Source organism: Mya arenaria, chromosome 17, assembly GCF_026914265.1.
Source record: "Mya arenaria isolate MELC-2E11 chromosome 17, ASM2691426v1".
NCBI lineage: Eukaryota > Metazoa > Mollusca > Bivalvia > Myida > Myidae > Mya > Mya arenaria.
Window position 1 is genome coordinate 4,316,167 of NC_069138.1, and position 20,324 is coordinate 4,336,490.

The 20,324-nt window shown below is 36.7% G+C and overlaps 2 protein-coding genes across 3 annotated transcripts; both read right to left on the bottom strand.

Annotated features, from left to right (window-relative positions):
• Positions 1–304: 304 nt before the first annotated feature.
• Positions 305–1,471, bottom strand: LOC128224364 (uncharacterized). The gene has a single exon (XM_052934180.1). The coding sequence runs from the start codon at positions 1,469–1,471 to the stop codon at positions 305–307; it is 1,167 nt and encodes a 388-aa protein (XP_052790140.1).
• Positions 1,472–13,062: 11,591 nt separating this feature from the next.
• LOC128224519 (uncharacterized) lies at positions 13,063–19,667 on the bottom strand. Of its 2 annotated transcripts, none has more exons than XM_052934389.1 (2): positions 19,586–19,667; positions 13,063–16,404 (listed from the first exon to the last, which is right to left on the bottom strand). In XM_052934389.1, the coding sequence occupies exon 2, from the start codon at positions 16,399–16,401 to the stop codon at positions 14,323–14,325; it is 2,079 nt and encodes a 692-aa protein (XP_052790349.1). In that variant the 5' UTR covers positions 16,402–16,404; positions 19,586–19,667; the 3' UTR covers positions 13,063–14,322. The 2 variants fall into 2 exon arrangements, with proteins under 2 accessions (XP_052790349.1, XP_052790348.1); XM_052934388.1 differs by lacking the exon at positions 19,586–19,667 and adding an exon at positions 19,218–19,302.
• Between the last annotated feature and the right edge of the window lie 657 nt (positions 19,668–20,324).

Sequence of the window (20,324 nt, forward strand, 5' to 3'; positions counted from 1 at the left end):
GACGCAAACTTCAGTCTGCTAGAGGTGAGGTCTGAGTCCAGGGAGGCCTCATACAGACTATATGTGTCTAGCGATATGGGCTCGTTTAAGCGTAAGCGCGTAGAAGCTGAGATAGAGGCTAGCATTTGATACATAAACTTCATCGCGTGTATTAATTCGGCCCTTATGTCACTTTTTGCTACCATCTCCCGTACTCTCGTGATCATGTCCAGGATTTCAAAGACAGTGTCATTTTCCGTCACAGTAGTCCAACTTATGTTTGCTATAGCGAACAAACTATGATTAAAACAATTCCATGCAGTAGCTATCGTGTTTTGGTATCTTGTTTTAACTGCACGTGTCCGTCGCCGATCCTCACCCCAATCTGGTCCATTTCTATCTGGGAGACGTAGTCCATGATGTTGTCTATCATGTCTGACAGAACTGTTGACAGCAGTGGAAACTCCCACTTTCTAAGTTTTCCCACAAACAGGTCCACTCCCGAAATCGTGTAATGTGGACAGTACCGAAGTTTGAACCAACGTTGAAGAGTTTTCAGGCAATATATAACACACTGCAGCAGGTTCCTTTCCTGCCAGATCTCTGGTGGATATGTCTCTAGGGTGAACAATAGAGCTGTTTTGAAATGAAACGTGCTAAGTCTATCACCAACTAACGGTTTGAAGAAAGTCTTGCGTAAGATTTTAAGAAATGTATAAACCTGTATTTTCAAAATGTTTAGATCAAACATGATTAGCCTTTCAATCAATAGCGTAGAAAATCTCCATTCCAGTTTTGACTGATCACTCTCAGCGTGTCCCTGTGGGACGAGGAATATTTCACACAAACGTGCCTTCGCGAGTATTTCAGGTCTGGGCCAGTGACCAGGCTTTGGTCTTGTGAATAGGAAATTGCATTCTGGCATTGGTCCACTGTAGCTAAAGGCGGTAACGGAATCTACATCGTTGTCAGCACTTCTTGATGGCCCTTTTTTCCTGAATAACCGACCACATTCCTGTTTCATTACACCATCCATCCAAGTGTTTGTCAGTAGCACCCTGCCGTCCTTGCCCTCCTCCACATCCCATTCTGCTGGCACCATGTCCATTGTTTCAGGCAGTGGACAGTCACAACTCAGTATCTGCAGACTGCAATGCTGGGGAGGAGAATCGTCGTTCTTTATCACCAGAAGACATATCTTTCCTGGTTCCCAATCTGCCCAGTCCGTTATCACAGTGAAATCATTGTCACAGTTAAGTACATCTAAATCTGAATTCATGCCGAGGGTTGTTGTCCCTTCCGATTGGCTGCCGACGACAAAAATGTTATAACGTCTATTATATCTTATAGTATTGACTACATTATCCATCTTCTCCGTCATCAGGAATGTCTCCCTCCTCCGGACCACCATCTGTCTGGTCACGCCTATATCCCTCAGAACTCTCGACAGTCTAAGGGAGCGCAATTGCTGGTCATCAGGGTCACGGTCCATCGTCTAAAATTAAATGAATAAACTTTTTTTCCCAATTAATAATGAGAAACGTAGATGAAAAAAATATTTTGATGTCCTTCGATAAATATATGTTAAAGTGATTATACAAATTATTTTTTTAATAATAATTGTGATCATTTTTGCACATCAAAACGAATCTTTACCAGTATAGCAGTAAGCTCTGGAAGTGTGCACATACGTCCTTGAACTACCTTAAGTACCTCAACAGAAAATTTTGGATTTTCTAAATTATTATTTTAAGCTTGATTTGTGATGGTGGAACACGATTAGTTAGGGCGTATTGTTACGATTAAGCATAGATGTCTGCGAGTTAAACGTAGGCTTAATTGCCTTGTGTTGATAAGCTTTGTTAATTCGAATTGCTATCAGGATGTATCCTTATATATCACGTTTCGTAAAATTTGATATCTGCAGTTTAAAACCGTTTATTCATTTAAGTCTAGGTAAAATTGTAAGCGTGTAAAGATATATTAAAATACAACCTACATTTACAGCCAATGAAATTGCAGATAGGCAATCATTAAGTCCTAGACTGAATCATTAAGAAGTTCATCTCTCGCGGGTGTATAATGGTCCGCCTACTGTCACTCATCCGAATTACACTCCCTGCGTTAGATATTGCGTTGAATATGTATCAGCAAATGAGGTTATATTCGATGTCAGTTAGATGACCTGAATCAAAATTTTAATAATTAAGAAGTGCTCGTTCGCTACGCACACACCGCCCATTCTAAATCATTAAGATTTTAATTCATGTCATCTAACTATTACACGTTGGCTCGAACTCCAAGGGACCAGCGAAAATACATCGATCCTCGGGGAATTCGAGCCAAGCGGGAATGCTTAAGAGAAAATTGAGCCAAGCGAGTTCGAGCAAACGGGGCTCGACTGTAATTGTCAATCCTGAAAAAATATCCAGGGGTCTGTGTGTGTAAGGGGGATTCATATCCAAGCAAGGGAAGGGGCTTAGACCCCTTTTGAAACTGTTTCCAAAGTCATGTATATTCATTTCAACTGTACAATAAGCTAAGTTAAATGCTAACAATCCTGATTTCAAGAGTAATCTTGAACTTGAGATTCCCTATAGCATTCTTGTCCAAAGGCATATTTATTGCCGCATTGAAGCATTGATTGATAAAAACTTATACGTGTCAGAATGATGTGAAAGTTCATATCCACATCTGCAGCTTGAGAGTTATTTGCATCAGCCTTAAGTTGGATATAAAGTGACATATATCAGGTTACAGCTTGAGCTCGAAATAATGTTTAAGATAACACCTGGAGCTCGGTAGTGAATTGTATCAGCTAGCAGCTTGATCTCGAATGTGATTTGTATCAGCTTACAGTTTAAGAGTAATCCGTTTCAGATAACAGCTTGAGCGCAAGAGCGTATTGCACCAGTCAGCTGAGCACGAAAGCGATTTGTGTGTGTGTATCAGCTTACAGCTGGAGTTCAAAAGCTTACAGTTTGATAGTAATCTGTATCAGATAACAGCTGGATCTCAAGAGAGATTTGTATCAGCCTACAGAGGAAGCTCAAAAGCTTACAGCTTGATAGTTATCTGAATCAGATAACAGCCTTGAGCTCAAAGCGATCGAGCGTGTTTGTTATCAGCCAAAAGCTGGAGCTCGTGATTGATGACATACGCTTAAAAGCAGGATCTCTAGTGCGATATGTATCAACATACAGCTTGGGTGTTTTACATCAGTCTCAAGCAGGACCTCAAGAGTCATCCGTATCGGCCTATGATTGGAGCTAATGATTTGTATCAGCCTTAAGCTGGAGCTCGTGAGTGATTTTTATGAGCTTACAGCTGGAGCTCGAGAGTGAGTTGTATCGGCTTACAGCTGGACCTCGAGTGCGATTTGTATCAGCTTACAGATGGAGCTTGAGGGCGAATTGTATCAGCGTATAGCTGGAGCTCGTTAGTGATTTGTATCAGCTTACAGCTGGAGCTCATTAGTGATTTGTATCTGAGTACAGCTGGAGCTCGGGTGCGATTTGTATCAGCTAACAGATGGAGCTTGAGGGCGATTTGTATCAGCGTACAGCTGGAGCTCATTAGGGATCTGTATCACCTTACAGCTGGAGCTCGTTAGTGATTTGAATCAGCATACAGCTGGAGCTCGAGAGTGATTTGTATCAGCTTACAGCTGGAGCTCGAGTGTGATTTGTATCAGCTTACAGCTGAAGCTCGTGAGTGATTTGTATCAGCGTACACCTGAAGCTCGTTAGTGATTTGTATCAGCGTACACCTGGAGCTCGTTAGTGATTTGTATCAGCGTACACCTGAAGCTCGTTAGTGATTTGTATCAGCATACACCTGAATCTAGTTAGTGATTTGTATCAGCATACAGCTGGAGCTCGTTAGTGATTTGTATCAGCGTACACCTGAAGCTCGTGAGGGATTTGTATCAGCATACAGCTGAAGCTCGTGAGTGATTTGTATCAGCATACAGCTGAAGCTCGTGAGTGATTTGTATCAGCATACAGCTGAAGCTGGTTAGTGATTTGTATCAGCATACAGCTGAAGCTCGTGAGTGATTTGTATCAGCATACACCTGAAGCTGGTTAGTGATTTGTATCAGCATACAGCTGAATCTCGTTAGTGATTTGTATCAGCGTACACCTGAAGCTCATGAGTGATTTGTATCAGCGTACACCTGAATCTCGTGAGTGATTTGTATCAGCGTACACCTGAAGCTCGTTAGTGATTTGTAGCAGCGTACAGATGAAGCACATGAGTGATTTGTATCAGCGTACAGCTGAAGCTCATGAGTGATTTGTATCAGCGTACAGCTGAAGCTCAAGAGTGATTTGTATCAGCATACACCTAAAGCTCGTTAGTGATTTGTATCAGCGTACAGCTGGAGCTCGTGAGCGATTTGTATCAGCGTACAGCTGGAGCTCGTGAGTGATTTGTATCAGCATACACCTGAAGCTCGTGAGTGATTTGTATCAGCGTACAGCTGAAGCTCATAAGCGATTTGTATCAGCATACAGCTGAAGCTCGTTAGTGATTTGTATCAGCGTACAGCTGGAGCTCATGAGCGATTTGTATCAGAGTACAGCTGAAGCTCGTTAGTGATTTGTATCAGCGTACAGCTGGAGCTCATGAGTGATTTGTATCAGAGTACAGCTGGAGCTCGTTAGTGATTTGTATCAGCATACACCTGAAGCTCGTTAGTGATTTGTATCAGCGTACAACTGGAGCTCGTGAGTGATTTGTATCAGCATACACCTGAAGCTCGTGAGTGATTTGTATCAGCGTACAGCTGGAGCTCGTTAGTGATTTGTATCAGCGTACAGCTATAGCTCGTTAGTGATTTGTATCAGCGTACAGCTGAAGCTCGTTAGTGATTTGTATCAGCGTACACCTGAAGCTCGTTAGTGATTTGTATCAGCGTACACCTGAAGCTCGTTAGTGATTTGTATCAGCGTACACCTGGAGCTCGTTAGTGATTTGTATCAGCGTACACCTGAAGCTCGTTAGTGATTTGTATCAGCGTACACCTGAAGCTAGTTAGTGATGTGTATCAGCCTACAGCTGGAGCTCGTTAGTGATTTGTATCAGCGTACAGCTGGAGCTCGTGAGTGATTTGTATCAGCGTACAGCTGGAGCTCGTTAGTGATTTGTATCAGCGTACAGCTGGAGCTCGTTAGTGATTTGTATCAGCGTACAGCTGAAGCTCGTTAGTGATTTGTATCAGCGTACAGCTGGAGCTCGTTAGTGATTTGTATCAGCGTACAGCTGAAGCTCGTTAGTGATTTGTATCAGCATACAGCTGGAGCTCGTTAGTGATTTGTATCAGCGTACAGCTGGAGCTCGTGAGTGATTTGTATCAGTTTACACATGGAGCTCAAGGGAACTGGTATCAGCCTGATTTTGGAGCTCAAGTGATATTGATGAGCCTTAAATTGGAGCTCAAGAGTGATATGAATAACCCAACAGCCGGATCTTGATTTGTATCAGCCTTAAGTTAGAGCTCAAGATCGATATGTATAAGCTTACAGCTGGAGCACGAGAGTGGTTTGCATGGAGCTGGACAGTAATTTGTATTAACTTACAGCTTGGGTTAGGGAATGAAGTGTTGCGTCAAAAGGCTTCTTCACCAGCTTCATGTGTACCATTGTCTTTACTTCACTTACGGACCATGCTTCCTATTTAATCGAATTTTGACTTCTTGCATAGACTTCGAATTTGCAAGCTCATCAAACAATAAGTGGTCGATAAATAAAAAAGTAATTGTTGATGATTGTTCAATATATACAACAAGAATATATTTTATATTTTAATATTTTTATTTATTTTTCTTTTTCTTTGAAAAGAATGTGTAATGGATAGGCATCCCCACTTACACTATAAATATACAAACAACCAAACAAGATGATGACTCACATACATAATTTATTTGAATTATGTGTGTTCTGTAAATAGATTCAAACACATATTGTTTCAACATGCTCCATCCTGTAATATGAAGTTAATCTAATGAATAGTTCACCTCGAGTAAAATTTGAACATGTAATACCTCAGGTTGTCAGATAACAAGTTAAGGTGTTAGCAGATTGATAAAATACGATTGAAACAATGCCTTGGCCATTTGCGAAGTGTTAAAGACAAAGTAGAAATACAGCGTGTTAAAGGTTCAAAGCATCCAAAACTGTTAATTGGTAAAACTGAACACCAGCCCAGGCCCCTGAATGAAGCATGTGGAATATGCCTTTAAGCCCAGTATTTACACCAATAAGGTGGCACAATACAAAACAGTTGGAATTACTTTTAGTGTTATAGTAGATCCTGACTGTTTTGCAAAAGTCTCGATATTTAGTTCTAATTTGATTCAAAATTCCGATAATCACTGTTGTTCGGTGATATTAAGATATGTCACTATTTGTGACATTTGATTTAGCAAAATCATATTTCTATTCATGTATTATTCGTTTGTTTTATTACATTGTTATATTTATGTCTTTCTTTAAAGAGTTTTTTGGCCTTGATATGTGTGCCTTTAACATGATCTTGTGTAATTTTCGGCTACTGGGCTTATCCCTGTAATTTACTGGGATTAGCAGTCTGTCACAATACTTCTACTATCAAGCGAAATCGACTTTCAAAAAAATACAACACAATTACCTTAAATACTAAAAATGAGAAACAGACAGAAAATTTACACCGTAAATTGTAACAAACAGGCAAACAACAGTTTTTATAAATATGAATATAAAATTTACAAACTGTGAACACGAGAAAATGATATAAATTTAAACACTGATTAAACAAATACAGCGAACAGAAGAACTTGACAAATACAAAAGTATATAGACCACGCTTTGCTATAATAAGCCTCAACAATTTAAACAACATAAAAGTATTTCCATCTTTCAAATATATTCATTGAATCATGATCAAAAAGAAGAAATAAAATAAGTTACAAATATGCTATCAATCAGAGAAAAGTAATTTGAATTTTATCTTACCGCAATGTCAAAATTAACACAATTTATTTTAGTGAAATGCAACACAGATAAAAACAACCAGAGTGGATTTTCTCTATGGCTGAAAATAAACCTTCATTAAATGCTTATAAAAATGACCACACTTGGTCGAAATTTTTGAACAAGCTCGAATACTTAATAATAAATTGTAAGATTTCTTGAACAAGCGATACTGTGTGCTACAAAATTGCAAAATTTTCTTGAACAAACCTGAATGTTATAACCATACAACAAAACCCCAAAAGTTTTAACAAGCGTATTCTCATTCGGGGTTGCCGATTTGTGCTGATCTCGATTTCTACCATTGATAAAGGTCAACTTCATCAGGACCATCTGATCATCTTATACATTTCAAAACTGAAGAAAAACAAAATAGTTATTTTCATGTATAAGCAGGTTTATTAAATCTTTACTTTTCGATCAGACAACCAGGTTTACCTCCGCATTCATTCAGTACAGGTATTATATTACACGATACGAAGATGGTCTTACAGATTGATCATTCCTTTCAATTAAGATACTGCTTAATGTAGGCAAAATAAAGGACTCTTTTGGAGACCATAATAATTTATGTGGCATAACTGATATTTAAATGCACAGTGTGAAGTAATGATATATACAATGATACCTCTAAATGTAAGTGCTAGAATCTACGAATATAATGCTAACTTATTAAACAGTGCAAAAAGGTGATGTTGTTTATTGTCTTTATTCTGACACAAGTGCTATGAAAATGAACACACAATATTAGCATGATCAGATATGGAACATGAGAATTATCACAATAATAACTAGTATGGATATGACAATATTCATGGAACGACATGGAGGTCAATACTATCAACCGAAACGTTTACATGGTAAAATGGACATGAACATGTAAAAATTGTACAATGAAGTTTGAGATACAAGTAAACAAGAGCACAGGGTTAATGCTTTCTTGGTGTTGATAAAGTTCATCAAGGTATGCTTATGTCCAGTGGTCACTTAAAAAGCATTCAAATTCCAAAAGGACACAAGGTCAGCGATTTCCATCCTAAAAATTGAACAATATTGCTTCCACCGATTCAGTTTCATTTATTTACTCCCCATACTAAAACATGGACACTATGCCAATAATGCAATCTATTTTCCACATAACAAATACATGGAGATTGCAATTTTAACAAATTTTCTTTCTTAGCTTGTCCATATATTTCACTACTTCTACGCCTTCTTCTTTCTACTCAAAACCAAAACTGAGAACATGTATTTCCCTGACTCCAACTTTTGCTTCGACTGACAATATACTGTACAAGACAGTAGTGTTTGTATTTTAACTTGCAACATCTTTTTTTCGATCCCATTTTCAATAGAGATACCCATGTTTAGAACACACGTCTTCATATCTAAATCAATGTATTAACGCAGAAAGTGACACTTTCTTATCAACATGATATCCGCATATCTAGATCAATGTTTGTGAGTTTTCACAGTCACATAAGAATGATCTGGCACCTGGTTGTCAGCAGCATGGATCATAATCAATCTTCAAACTGAACCATTAGAGCACTCTGCTCGTTCATATCAATTTGGTGGACATCTGAAAGAAGAAACCAAGATACCATACAAGTCAAGGTAAGTTATTTGATGTAGAAGATATAAATAATGAAATAATTACAGGTCCAAATTTCTCAAACCTTGATGTGAAACACATTTTAAATCAAATTTCATTTAAGGCTCATTTGAATTTGCTCCTTGTGTTATTGCTCCCTGGGGTCAACACAAGTGGTCAATGGTCCCTGAGTTCAACACAAGGGGTCATTGTCCCCCCAGTTTAATATAAGGGGTAGTACAATTAATTCTTCCTTAACGTTTTTAATGATAAACAACTTAACAAAATAATTAATTAATTTATCACTAACATTTATGATACTAGAACTCTACTTCAGAGGAGCTTAGTTTCAGCCAAAAGCTCTAAAATGACAGCCCTGTGTCCCCATAAAGTTTATCATGTACTATTACTACAGCCTACTAATACATACCGCTTGTCGTCTCCTCCTCTCCTGCTCTTTCCGGCGTTCCTTCTCCCTCTCGGCCCGGTTTTTCTCTGCTCCTTCTGTGCCTGCATGTCAGTCTGCAGTGTAGCCAGGCGAGCCTTCTCCAACGCATCCTCTTCTTCCTGTTCCCTGTAAAAAACAATAATCACAAAATTTAGCACACTTATTCAGCAGATCTTCATCTGCTAGACAGATACAATTACCACACCAACATGCCATGCCTTACTCAGCTTTTCTTCATGTTAATAGACTGATACAGTTAACACAGCAAAGCACCATGCCAAAAGTGAATGAACATTTTCAATGGCTGTTATATGTTGCTAAACATCTTGTTATCCAAACTTTTATCACTTCAGTTTAAGATTCATATAATTCAACCAACCATTGACGCATATCACTCTAGTCAACACAATTATATTTTACAGAATAAGGTTCCTTCAGTTGTCTGTTCACAATTAAATACATCAGCATATGAAATATCAAATCCTGTCATTACATGTACACCTAAACATAAGGTAATAAATGTGAGCTCACCTCTTGCGTTCATTCTCCATGCGTATCCTCTCCCTCTCCTCCTTCTCCTTCATAACCTTGCGATAATCCTCCTGTTGCTTCATAGCCTTCTCCTAAAAACAATTCAAACACTCGTATACCAGTGTTTCTTTCAGGATTGACAATGGACATGGTATAAATATTTCTTATAAGGCCAGAACAGTAACGTGAACCTTGATTCGATTCCCAGTCTGAGCTCGTGAGTTTCGTTGATAGGCGCTAAGCCGGACATGTGGATTATCACTAAGTTCTCTAGTTTCCCCCACAGCACAAGACCATACTCTTGCGCAGCATTGTGCCAACTTAGTATAAGTTCATAAGTATCTTTCTTCATAATCGTTGTAAAATAAATTAAGTTTAAACTAAGCAAAACGGTTGATACTTTCCTAAAAGGGTATTTAATTGAATACAAAACATTGCCTATTTGAAATCTTAAGATGTGTTGTTGTTTTCAAAAGACCTATGTCTAGTTAATACCCACCCTCTCCACTCTCTCTTGTGCCTGCTTCTTGAAGAGCTCAAAGCTGTTAGCTGACATCGGCTTCTTGCTTGTTGGAGTGTTCATGTTGGCCAGACTTGCCCACGATCCAGTATTCTTTCAACTTTTACTCCTGGAAATATCAATATCTAATTTATGTATTCATATGAAAGGGCACATAACTCAATAACAAAATGTCTGTGTCATGAAAAATACACCAAGCACTTCCTATCATGGTGGCAATGGTCCAAAGTAAAGCAAAATAACCTTAAAACCACAAAGTAGTAATAACTCAGTGCTCCCTGAGAACCAACTGACGGCCAAAATGGACAATTCCAATGGCAGTTGGGTCAGTTCAAATTTGCCAAAATAAGCCAGTTTTAAGTAGAATTAGTAGAAACTGGTTCAGGGATGTGATTAACTTGGCAGCTGGAGGGCTGAAACCATTTCGGCCATGGGTTCTTGTGGCACTGTTGGGGTCAAAAGCACAATGCAGTAGAAGAAAAACTGTTTTGTTTTTCTTTTGAGGGTTCTTCTGACTTTGAATATGAAGCAAACTGGAATATCAGCTCTAACAACCAAAAGCTAAATCAGCTTAAAAAAATATTTATTTATTTTTTATTATTTTTTTTATAGGTGGGGGGGGGGTCTCTGGGGCTATTAGATCCGCTGAATCCCGCGAACAAATCACATCTCTGTGGCTAGTAACTTAAGTAACGCAGACGGCAGTCAGACAGTTACACCAAAACTTATTGAGAACATTTTTAACTAATTAAATCATTTCCTTCAGGCTTGTGCAAACTAACCTTTTATTACGGGGGGGGGGGGGGGCTGAAACAAGCAAACAAATCAATGATGTGTTTGTTGTAGGCAATAACATGCATGAGTACAATACAGCCATACTCTCATATTAAGCAACTTTTGTCTAGCAGACATTTTATTAGATTACTTTTTAGCAAAACAGCCAAGTGGACCAGGGTTTTTTGTAAGGCCAAAAAAACAAAAAGGTTTGTCCTCAGTTTCCTGACTGACAGTAATATTTGCCACAGACTCATTATTTATTGACCCATACCCTCGCCCAATCCCAATTATTCAGTATAAAATAAAAATCGTTGTTTCCTCCAAAACTATGGCTACTTGTTAATTCATAAAACTATATCTATTTTTGCACCAAATGGTGCATTAGTTCTTTGTTCCATAGGAAAACAAAAAATGCCCTTGACAGTAATTAAATATGCCTTATTTTAAAAAAAAAACTACCTTCCACCAGCCCAAATCTTCTTGGGCATGTGACCAGAAACAAAAATGTTTTATATTTAAACTTATCTCATTCCAGACTTTAAAAAGATTCTTACATCTTGATAACTTTTTACCCTGCAGTTTGATCATGTTTGCCACTTGAGTTAAATCGACATTGTTAAAAATAATCACAATGATCTTGACTGTTTAAATATGGTACATCATCTTAGAATCTATATACCTGAGAACTTCTAAAATTCATGAGATACAGACATTGCAGAAAGGTTTTAGCAAGAGGTTGATAGTTTCTGTAGCACCCTGCCCTTTTTAAAACCTGGCAAAAACCCTAATGCAGAATATACTATTTAGCGGTATACCTATTGGTTCCCGTTTTACAGGCATGTCAGCGGAGGTGACTGCGGTTCCCAGCTCTGGTTTCACTGTCACGGCCGGTGTACCTAATAGTACACCTGGAATAATATATACCATTGGAAATGCACAACTAGTTAACTAGTCATCTATGCCCTACTAGTAAATTAGTTACAACAAGATTCAATTGTTCAGAACTTTTGTTTTCAAGTTAATAACAGTGTAAAGGTCATCATCATCGTTGTCATCTTTCAAATTGTTACAGCTCTGGGAATTTAATGAATATTTGCGAACTGCTGCATTTTATTGCAATATTTCAGAAGACTGTTTCAGCTGTTTATTTTTCGTTTCTGTTCATATTAAAACATGTGATCATAACATCAAATAGTTGAAGTTTAAAATATAACAACGATGTCAGTTATCACATTAATAAAATTCTGAACTCTCGGCCCATTATCATGCAAAATGGAACTGTTCTTCATCATGTATTCTTTGAAAATCCATTCCAGCTTTAAATGAATTCAACAAAAACTATAGAACATTTTCCTGAGAGAGTACCCCAAGACCCCATGAAAACAGTTTAAACCATTTAATTTTCGGTTGTGAAAGAGCAGCGAATGTCAAGTTGTTAGTAACACACCCTCTTAACTACTTAGTGCCGCCTTGCATTACCGCGTTCTTGATTGGATCTGACATGGGAGGCAGGTTCTATATTTTAACAAATATCGGACGTGAGACGGCTTTATCGCTGTCTTTATTTGCAACACAGTTCCGAGTGCTTCCAGTAATTGGATTCTTGAAACTCCTCCTTAAATCCGTATACGAATCTCCATCATTTAGCATATGGAATTGCCCAGGGGTGGTCATACTGCACGAACGTACTTACACTAGGAATCAATATTTATTATTATGCTTTTTATAGAAACTGTATAGGCTTTGCTTTCGTTTTAATCCGTTTCGACATATTTTTTTATATATAAGTATAACATTTAATGTTTATATCTGTCTGTTTTTTATAGATGTTGAATAAAATTTGTTTAAATAAAAATAAATATACGGAAACCAATTTGAAGTTCAAAAGCAAAAGAAAGCATTGTTATCTTATTTTTATTGACATTTTCGTTAATTACATATTTTCGTTGGTTTCACTTTAATTGTAATTTGTTTTAAACATCGACATAACAAGCAATGTAGACGAAATTGAGATTTTTTCAAAGCAAAATGTTTTTCATCAAAATGTATTTAGAGTCAAAATTATGTAAAATGTATGTTTGAGTGTGTATTTTTTTAAATTGATCACACGTAAAAGCATCACATAATTATACATAAAATGTTAAGACAAGTCAAACAATAAAGATTACCTGTTTGATTGTTAGAAAAAGGACATGTCAATTCATAACATAACAAATTTGTACATATCAGTTTAAAAAGTGTCTCTTATTTCGTATTGTTTAATCGTAAATGTCTAGCCGAATTTAGTAATTGGCTATCAATTAAACATCTTGAAGTTCGGTTTATTGTCACTATGTCACCAAGTGCACTCATGTAGCAAGCATCACTTCAAACACTTGTTGAAAGTGTATATGGTTAACTTCAATATACTTGTTGAAAGTGTATATGGTTTACTTCAAATCACTTGTTGAAAGTTTATATTGTTAACTTCAAAACACTTGTTGAAATGGTATATGGTTTATTTCAAAATACTTGTTGAAAGTGTATATGGTTTACTTCAAATCACTTGTTGAAAGTGTATATGGTTACCTTCAAAATACTTGTTGAAAGTGTATATGGTTTATTTCAAAATACTTGTTGAGAGTGTATATGGTTACCTTCAAATCACTTGTTGAAAGTGTATATGGTTACCTTCAAAATACTTGTTGAAAGTGTATATGGTTTATTTCAAAATACTTGTTGAGAGTGTATATGGTTACCTTCAAATCACTTGTTGAAAAATTATATGGTTTACTTCAAATCACTTGTTGAAAGTTTATATTGTTAACTTCAAAACACTTGTTGAAATGGTATATGGTTTATTTTAAAACACTTGTTGAAAGTGTATATGGTTTACTTCAAAACACTTGTTGAAAGTGTATATGGTTACCTTCAAAATACTTGTTGAAAGTTTATATGGTTACCTTCAAATCACTTGTTGAAAGTTTGTATGGTTAACTTCAAAACACTTGTTGAAATGGTATATGGTTTACTTCAAAACACTTGTTGAAAGTGTATATGGTTAACTTTAAAACACTTGTTGAAATGGTATATGGTTTATTTCAAAATACTTGTTGAAAGTGTATATGGTTAACTTCAAAATACTTGTTGAAAGTGTATTTGGTTTACTTCAAATCACTTGTTGAAAGTTTATATTGTTAACTTCAAATCACTTGTTGAAAGATTGTATTGTTAACTTAAAAACACTTGTTGAAATGGTATATGGTTTACTTCAAAACACTTGTTGAAAGTTAATATGGTTACTTCAAAACACTTGTTGAAAGTGTATATGGTTTACTTCAAAACACTTGTTGAAAGTTTATATGGTTTACTTCAAAACACATCGGAAAATGGAATAGAGCCTATCGACTTACTGCTAATTGGATTATCAAAGCTATCATGTTATGGCGATAACTGTGTGCTTCATTTCTTCTGGTATTCCTCACGCCTGCTGAAGGAGTCTCATGATATGCAATCTGGCTGCGTTGTTGTAAGGGAAGTAACGGAGGGATATTCTGTACCATGCCAATGCCATATCATATCGGTTCTCCAGTTCATAGCAGTGACCAACTACATTCAATGCAGTCTCTATATGCACACATCCTCTATGCTCTACTCTAAGATAGTTCTTTAACTTGTGTAGTGCTCCCAGTCTTCTCTCTTCTTCTCCCAGTTGTCTGAATGTGAGGTATTGGAGGTAGAACATAAAGAGTTTGGAGTCAATAACTACAAGGTCCATCCATTTGTCTATTATTGAATTTCTGTGCTGAAAATCTTCAGGACTAATTGTTCTATGCATTTCGTATACTAGGAACCCAGGTACACAACATATTTCTAATGAATTAAAAACAACGCTGCATGCAACATGCCGTTTTATCACTTCCGAAACAGGAAGCTCATAAGCCTTTTGTAAAAACCTCTCGGTAGGCGCAAATTTCGTCGACCTTCCTGGACACGCACACCACTGCAAAACATCGGTATGCAGCAGACGCTCCGTGTAAGCCAACACCAATTTCGCTTTCTCGTACTGACCACTGCAGTACATCATGGATGCCAACTTCAATCTGCTAGAGGTGAGATCTGAATCCAGAGAGGCCTCGTACAGGCGGTAAATGTCTGGTGATATTGGCTGGTTCCGTTGAAGACACGTAGATGCTGCCATGGAGGCAAGGTATTGGTATAGCCACTTTTCTGCATGTTGTAATACTGCCAATATATCGGATTCAAAAATTATCTCCCGAACTTTTATGATAATGTCCCTTGTTTTGAAAATGTTATTCTCTCCAGTCGTTGACATGAAATAAATACCGAATATTTTCAACATATCAGATCCAAAGCATATCCTCACTGTAGCTAGTGTGTTCTGATATCTTGTACTGACTGTTCTTGGTCTGTCAACGATCCTCTCTCCTATCTGTTCCATTTGTATCTGGGAAACAAAGTCCATGATGTTGTCTATCATGTCAGACAGAACTGCTAAAAGGAGAGGAAACTCCCATCTTCTCAATTTCCCCACGAACAGGTCCACTCCCGAGATCGTGTAATGTGGACAGTGTCGAAGTTTGAACCATCGCCGAAGAGTTTTCAGGCAGTATATAACACACTGCATCAGGTTACGTTCTTGCCAGATTTCAGGAGGATATGCCTCCAGAGTAAACAAAAGAGCGGTTTTAAAATGAAACGTGCTTAGTCTATCACCAACTAACGGTTTGAAAAAAGTAATTCGTAAGATTTTTATAAATGTGTAAACCTGTATTTGCAAAATATTGAGATCAAACATTAGCAGCCTTTCAATTAGTGGCGTGCCGAATCTCCATTCCAGTTCTGACTGATCACTCTCGGCGTGACCTTGTGGGACGAGGAAAGTGTCACTCTGACGTGCCTTTGTGAGTATTTCAGATCTCGGCCAGTGACCAGGCTTTGGTCTTGTGAAAAGGAAATTGCATTCGAAGAGCAGACCGCTGTACCTAAACGCTATAATTATATCTATAGATTTGTGACCACTTCTCGATGGCCCTCGTTTTATCAATTGTCGACCTAATAACAGTTGTATTGCACCATCCATCCAAGTGTTTTTCAGCAGCACCCTGTTGTCAACGTCTTTTTCCACATCCATTAATGCTGGCAACATATCCAGTGTTGCAGGCATTGGGCAGTCGTATTTAAGTACCTGTAGACGGCAGTGCTGGGGCGGAGTATGTTCGTTCTTCAATAGAAGAAAGCATAATTTCTCTGGGTCCCAGTCTGCCCAGTCCAGTATCACACGACACACTTTTATGGATTGCAAACCATCTAAGTCTGAATTCATGTCTAGGGTTGTTGTACCTTCTGATTGACTACCGAAGACAAAAGTGTCACAATATCTTTTATTGCTGATAGTGTCGACAGCATTTAGAATTCCCTCGAAAACTAGAAATGACCTCCTCCTCCGGGCGACCATCTGTTTGGTGACGCCGATGTCACTTAGAACTCTGGACAGTCTCAGTGACATCACATGCCGGCCTTCAGGGTCACGGTCCATGGTCTGAAAGTATCCGAAAGTAAAGTGTTTAATAACTTATGTTTGCGAGTTACAAGTCAACCTTTTTCGAGGATCGTTCTTAATTTTGTAACCACCAAAACAACGTTCATAGTAGACACGAAATGATAGTCTGGCGTTTCTGTTGTTAAGCCAAAATCTTAAATGACATGTCTATTAACATTGAAGATAGACCTTCTTTTTTCGGAAGGTAGGAATCTTATTGAGTTTTTGCAAGGAAGACAACTTATAATGGTTGCTATTAGTATCATACTGAGATATCAAAGCTTGATCATAACTTCCATCCCAGCCACCATCTAGCTTCCGGGTAACCAAGATAGTACCGTTCTAAGAAGATTGTTATAGTAATTTGTGTCTCAGGTGTAATTTTGTCACTTTCAATCAAATTTTAATCAAACATCTCAAAATTAGAAGGTGTGTCGCTCTTTACATTTGTGCTCCTACCGATATCTTCAAGGTCACACTAAGTGGCCTATTACTGCATGCTGCATTTTTTTATGAGATTTTGTTTGTAAAAGGTTTTTTTCCTAGGACAGTTGTAGTCTGTTGACCATTGTTCATGAAAAAATAAGTCTAAAGTTGCACACAATAAAAGTGGTCTTTGTTCTAGAAGTTTTAGGTAGAAGTTCCAGTGAAGACGAGTTTGCTCTTAGCATTAAAAAATAAGCCAGTGATGATGCTTTCCCACAATAGAGCTCGGGAGTTTTTTGTAACAGCTTAAAGTTTCAGATCGAGAGTGCTTTGTAACATCTTACTGCTTACAGTTTAATTTCGAGAGTGATTTGAGTCAGCTTAGAGCGACAGCTCTAGAGTGATTTGTATGGGCTTACCACGAGAGCTCGAGAGTGTTTTTACAGCTTACAGGGATATCTCGGGTGTGTTTTGTATCTGCTTACATTTTGAGATCGAAAGTGATATGTAGTAGCTAAGAGCAGGAGCTCGAGAGTGATTTGTATCACCTTTCAGCTAGAGCTCGAGAGTGATAAACCCGTCAACAATTTGCGTACTACATTAGCTTTGAGACAGCTTCACACAAATGCCTTGTTATTTTTTCTCGATTTAGATTTCCAATTCTGTTTATTTCCTATAAATTTACTAGCGCGATCGGCCATACAGGTTATACTACTAGCTTGTTCAAAAAGGTAAAAGTGTTCCTGCCTTTGGTAAAAGAAGCCGGAGTTAATATTTGGGTTATTCTCAACTAATGTAAGGGCTAAATTAGGACTATTCCAAATGTTTATGGCTTAAATAATACGTTACACTCTGAATAGTTGAGACAAAATCAATCAACATATATGATATGTCATAGTTGTTTCTACCATTCATCAATATTAATTGTCTTCAGCAGGCCTTGAATGTAAACTCAAAATAGTATAACCGTTCAAAAAAGAACACTAAAACAAAGATATTGATCAATTTATAAATTTTATGAAAAGCCATAATGTATTCAACAACTAGAACAATATGTTACAGCAGTTTAGATCTGGCTGGGTTTATATAAATAATGGTGTGACATTTAAAAAAAAGGTTTTTAGAAAAGAATAGTATTTCTATTATAGTCAACACATATTGCATTTCATGAACGTCTTGTATTTCTGTGATATGTATCATTTATTTTTATGCTAGTACCTGACAGTTTTATTCCCTGTTATACTCAAGAAAAGCATGTTACTTTGGAAATAATTCAGTTACTGAGGCGATTCATCACACAATAAAACTTGACCGAAATAATATGGCTACAATCCTGTCAAAAAGTTATATTATGACTGAGTAAAAAAACAAGTAATTTTCGGCACCACATATAAATCTTCAACTTTGATGAAAAAGAACATAACGTTGAGGTTATTTTTATGTTATTTACACTTTTGTCGAACTGGACTCAGTCATTATGCCCACGAATACTGTCACCAAATTTCATCATGGTAGAATTATGAATACTTACGTATTTTTTATTTTTGTCTGCACAAGTTTTGCAAACGCAACTGACGCCAAAAGTAATACATAATTGTCGCCTTTTCAGAAAAAAAAATGCACACATACAATTTTTTCACATAGTGTGTATACATATTTTGAAACAAATCGACGTTCCTGGACGTTGTGCACCTAGTGTTTTTAAATGGTTAGTGTTGGATTAAATAACTAGTGTGTGATTTTTTTAATAACGATTATTATGACGTAATAAGGTGCAAGACCGTGTGTGTTTAAAAGGCAGTTTTGAAGACGTTACAAGACGGTAAGTGTGTATTTATGTACCAATTTTGAAGACGTTACAAAACGGTTAGTGTGTGTTTTAATAACTGTTCTGAAGACGTTACAAAACGGTAAGTGTGTGTTTAAATAACGGTTTTGAAGACGTTACAAAACGGTAAGTGTGTGTTTTAATAACGGTTTTGAAGACGTTACAAAACAGTAAGTGTGTGTTTTGATAACGGTATTGAAGACGTTACAACAGGGTTAGTGTGTTTTTTTTAATAACTGTTCTGAATACGTTACAAAACGGTGTGTGTTTTAATAACGGTTTTGAAGACGTTACAAGACGGTAAGTGTGTGTTTTAATAACGATTTTGAAGACGTAACAGGGCGGTTAAGACTTTACAAGACAGTTTATTTGTGAATAACGATTCTTAAGACGTGTGAACTTCAAATCCGTACTTGTGACGTTTCTGTTTATTGTTTGTTGTCATAGAACATTAAAAATAGGTTAGCTTTTAATAAATGTTTAAATTTTAATAACGTATAGTTTTTTTTCAAATAACCCTTGCATTGAATTAAATTATTTGGCAAAAATACAAACTTACCTGGCCAAAAATGTTTTATGATAATCTTTACCAATCCTTGTAATTTACTTAACACTGAGAAACTCAACCAAAAGAACGCCTTTGGAATTTCTTTATATCTATTTTCAGCTTGACAGGTAATGGTTGGAGACGATTTGTTTACAATCAATACGTATACATGGGCGTTAAATTCTAGCTGAAATCTTGATGAAATAATTTATACATTTTGTTTTTAAAATTTCAACATGATAAGTTGAAACATGAAATTAAGTTCATAAACATATTCATAAAATGGAAAATATATATATATATATATATAAAATGCGAAGATGGCAGGCATCGACTTCACTTATAACGTTCACTTATATAACATCTTAAGGATTGGTTACCTGTGTACGTGTATATAGAATCTTAAGGACGAGCCAATCCAGTACGTTCACCTGTGTCTATATAACCTAAGAATAAGTCAATTCGGTACATTCACTTGGTATGTTCGCATCTAGCATGAAACTAGAGAAACAAAGGTCGACACGGAAATGAGTCAATTAAACAGTGCATATTTGTTGTTGGCCAACTTGATTGAGACGATTAAACTTGACTTAATAAATCCAGTACGTTCACCTGTTTGTATATAGAATCTTAACGACGTATCATTCCAGTTCCTTCACCTGTATGTATATAACATGTTAAGGACGTGTCAATACAGTACTTTCACTGGTCTAAACTGAATGTGTCAATTTAACATTGCATATCTCTTGCTGGACAATTAAACTTGGCTATATATAAATAACACTAACCCTATATTTATCGACAATGTAATACAATATATTAAACAAATTGTAGGCTAGCATGTTAAACAATAGATAATATTACGAAATCGAAAAGGATCTGAAGATCTTGAAACATGATATTTGAAAGCGTTTCAGTTCACGAAGTTTAACACACTAGAATAATGCTAAAAGCTGCACTTAAACTGATTGACCTTTTTGACAACTTCTTTTTACTTTTTTGTCTTTGAATGAGCTTATCGTTGCATACATGTCTAGAAACCATTGACATATGACTCTTTACAAAACAAAAGTTTGCAGTTTTTCATATTTTTCATAAATGCTATTTTATGGCTAAAAG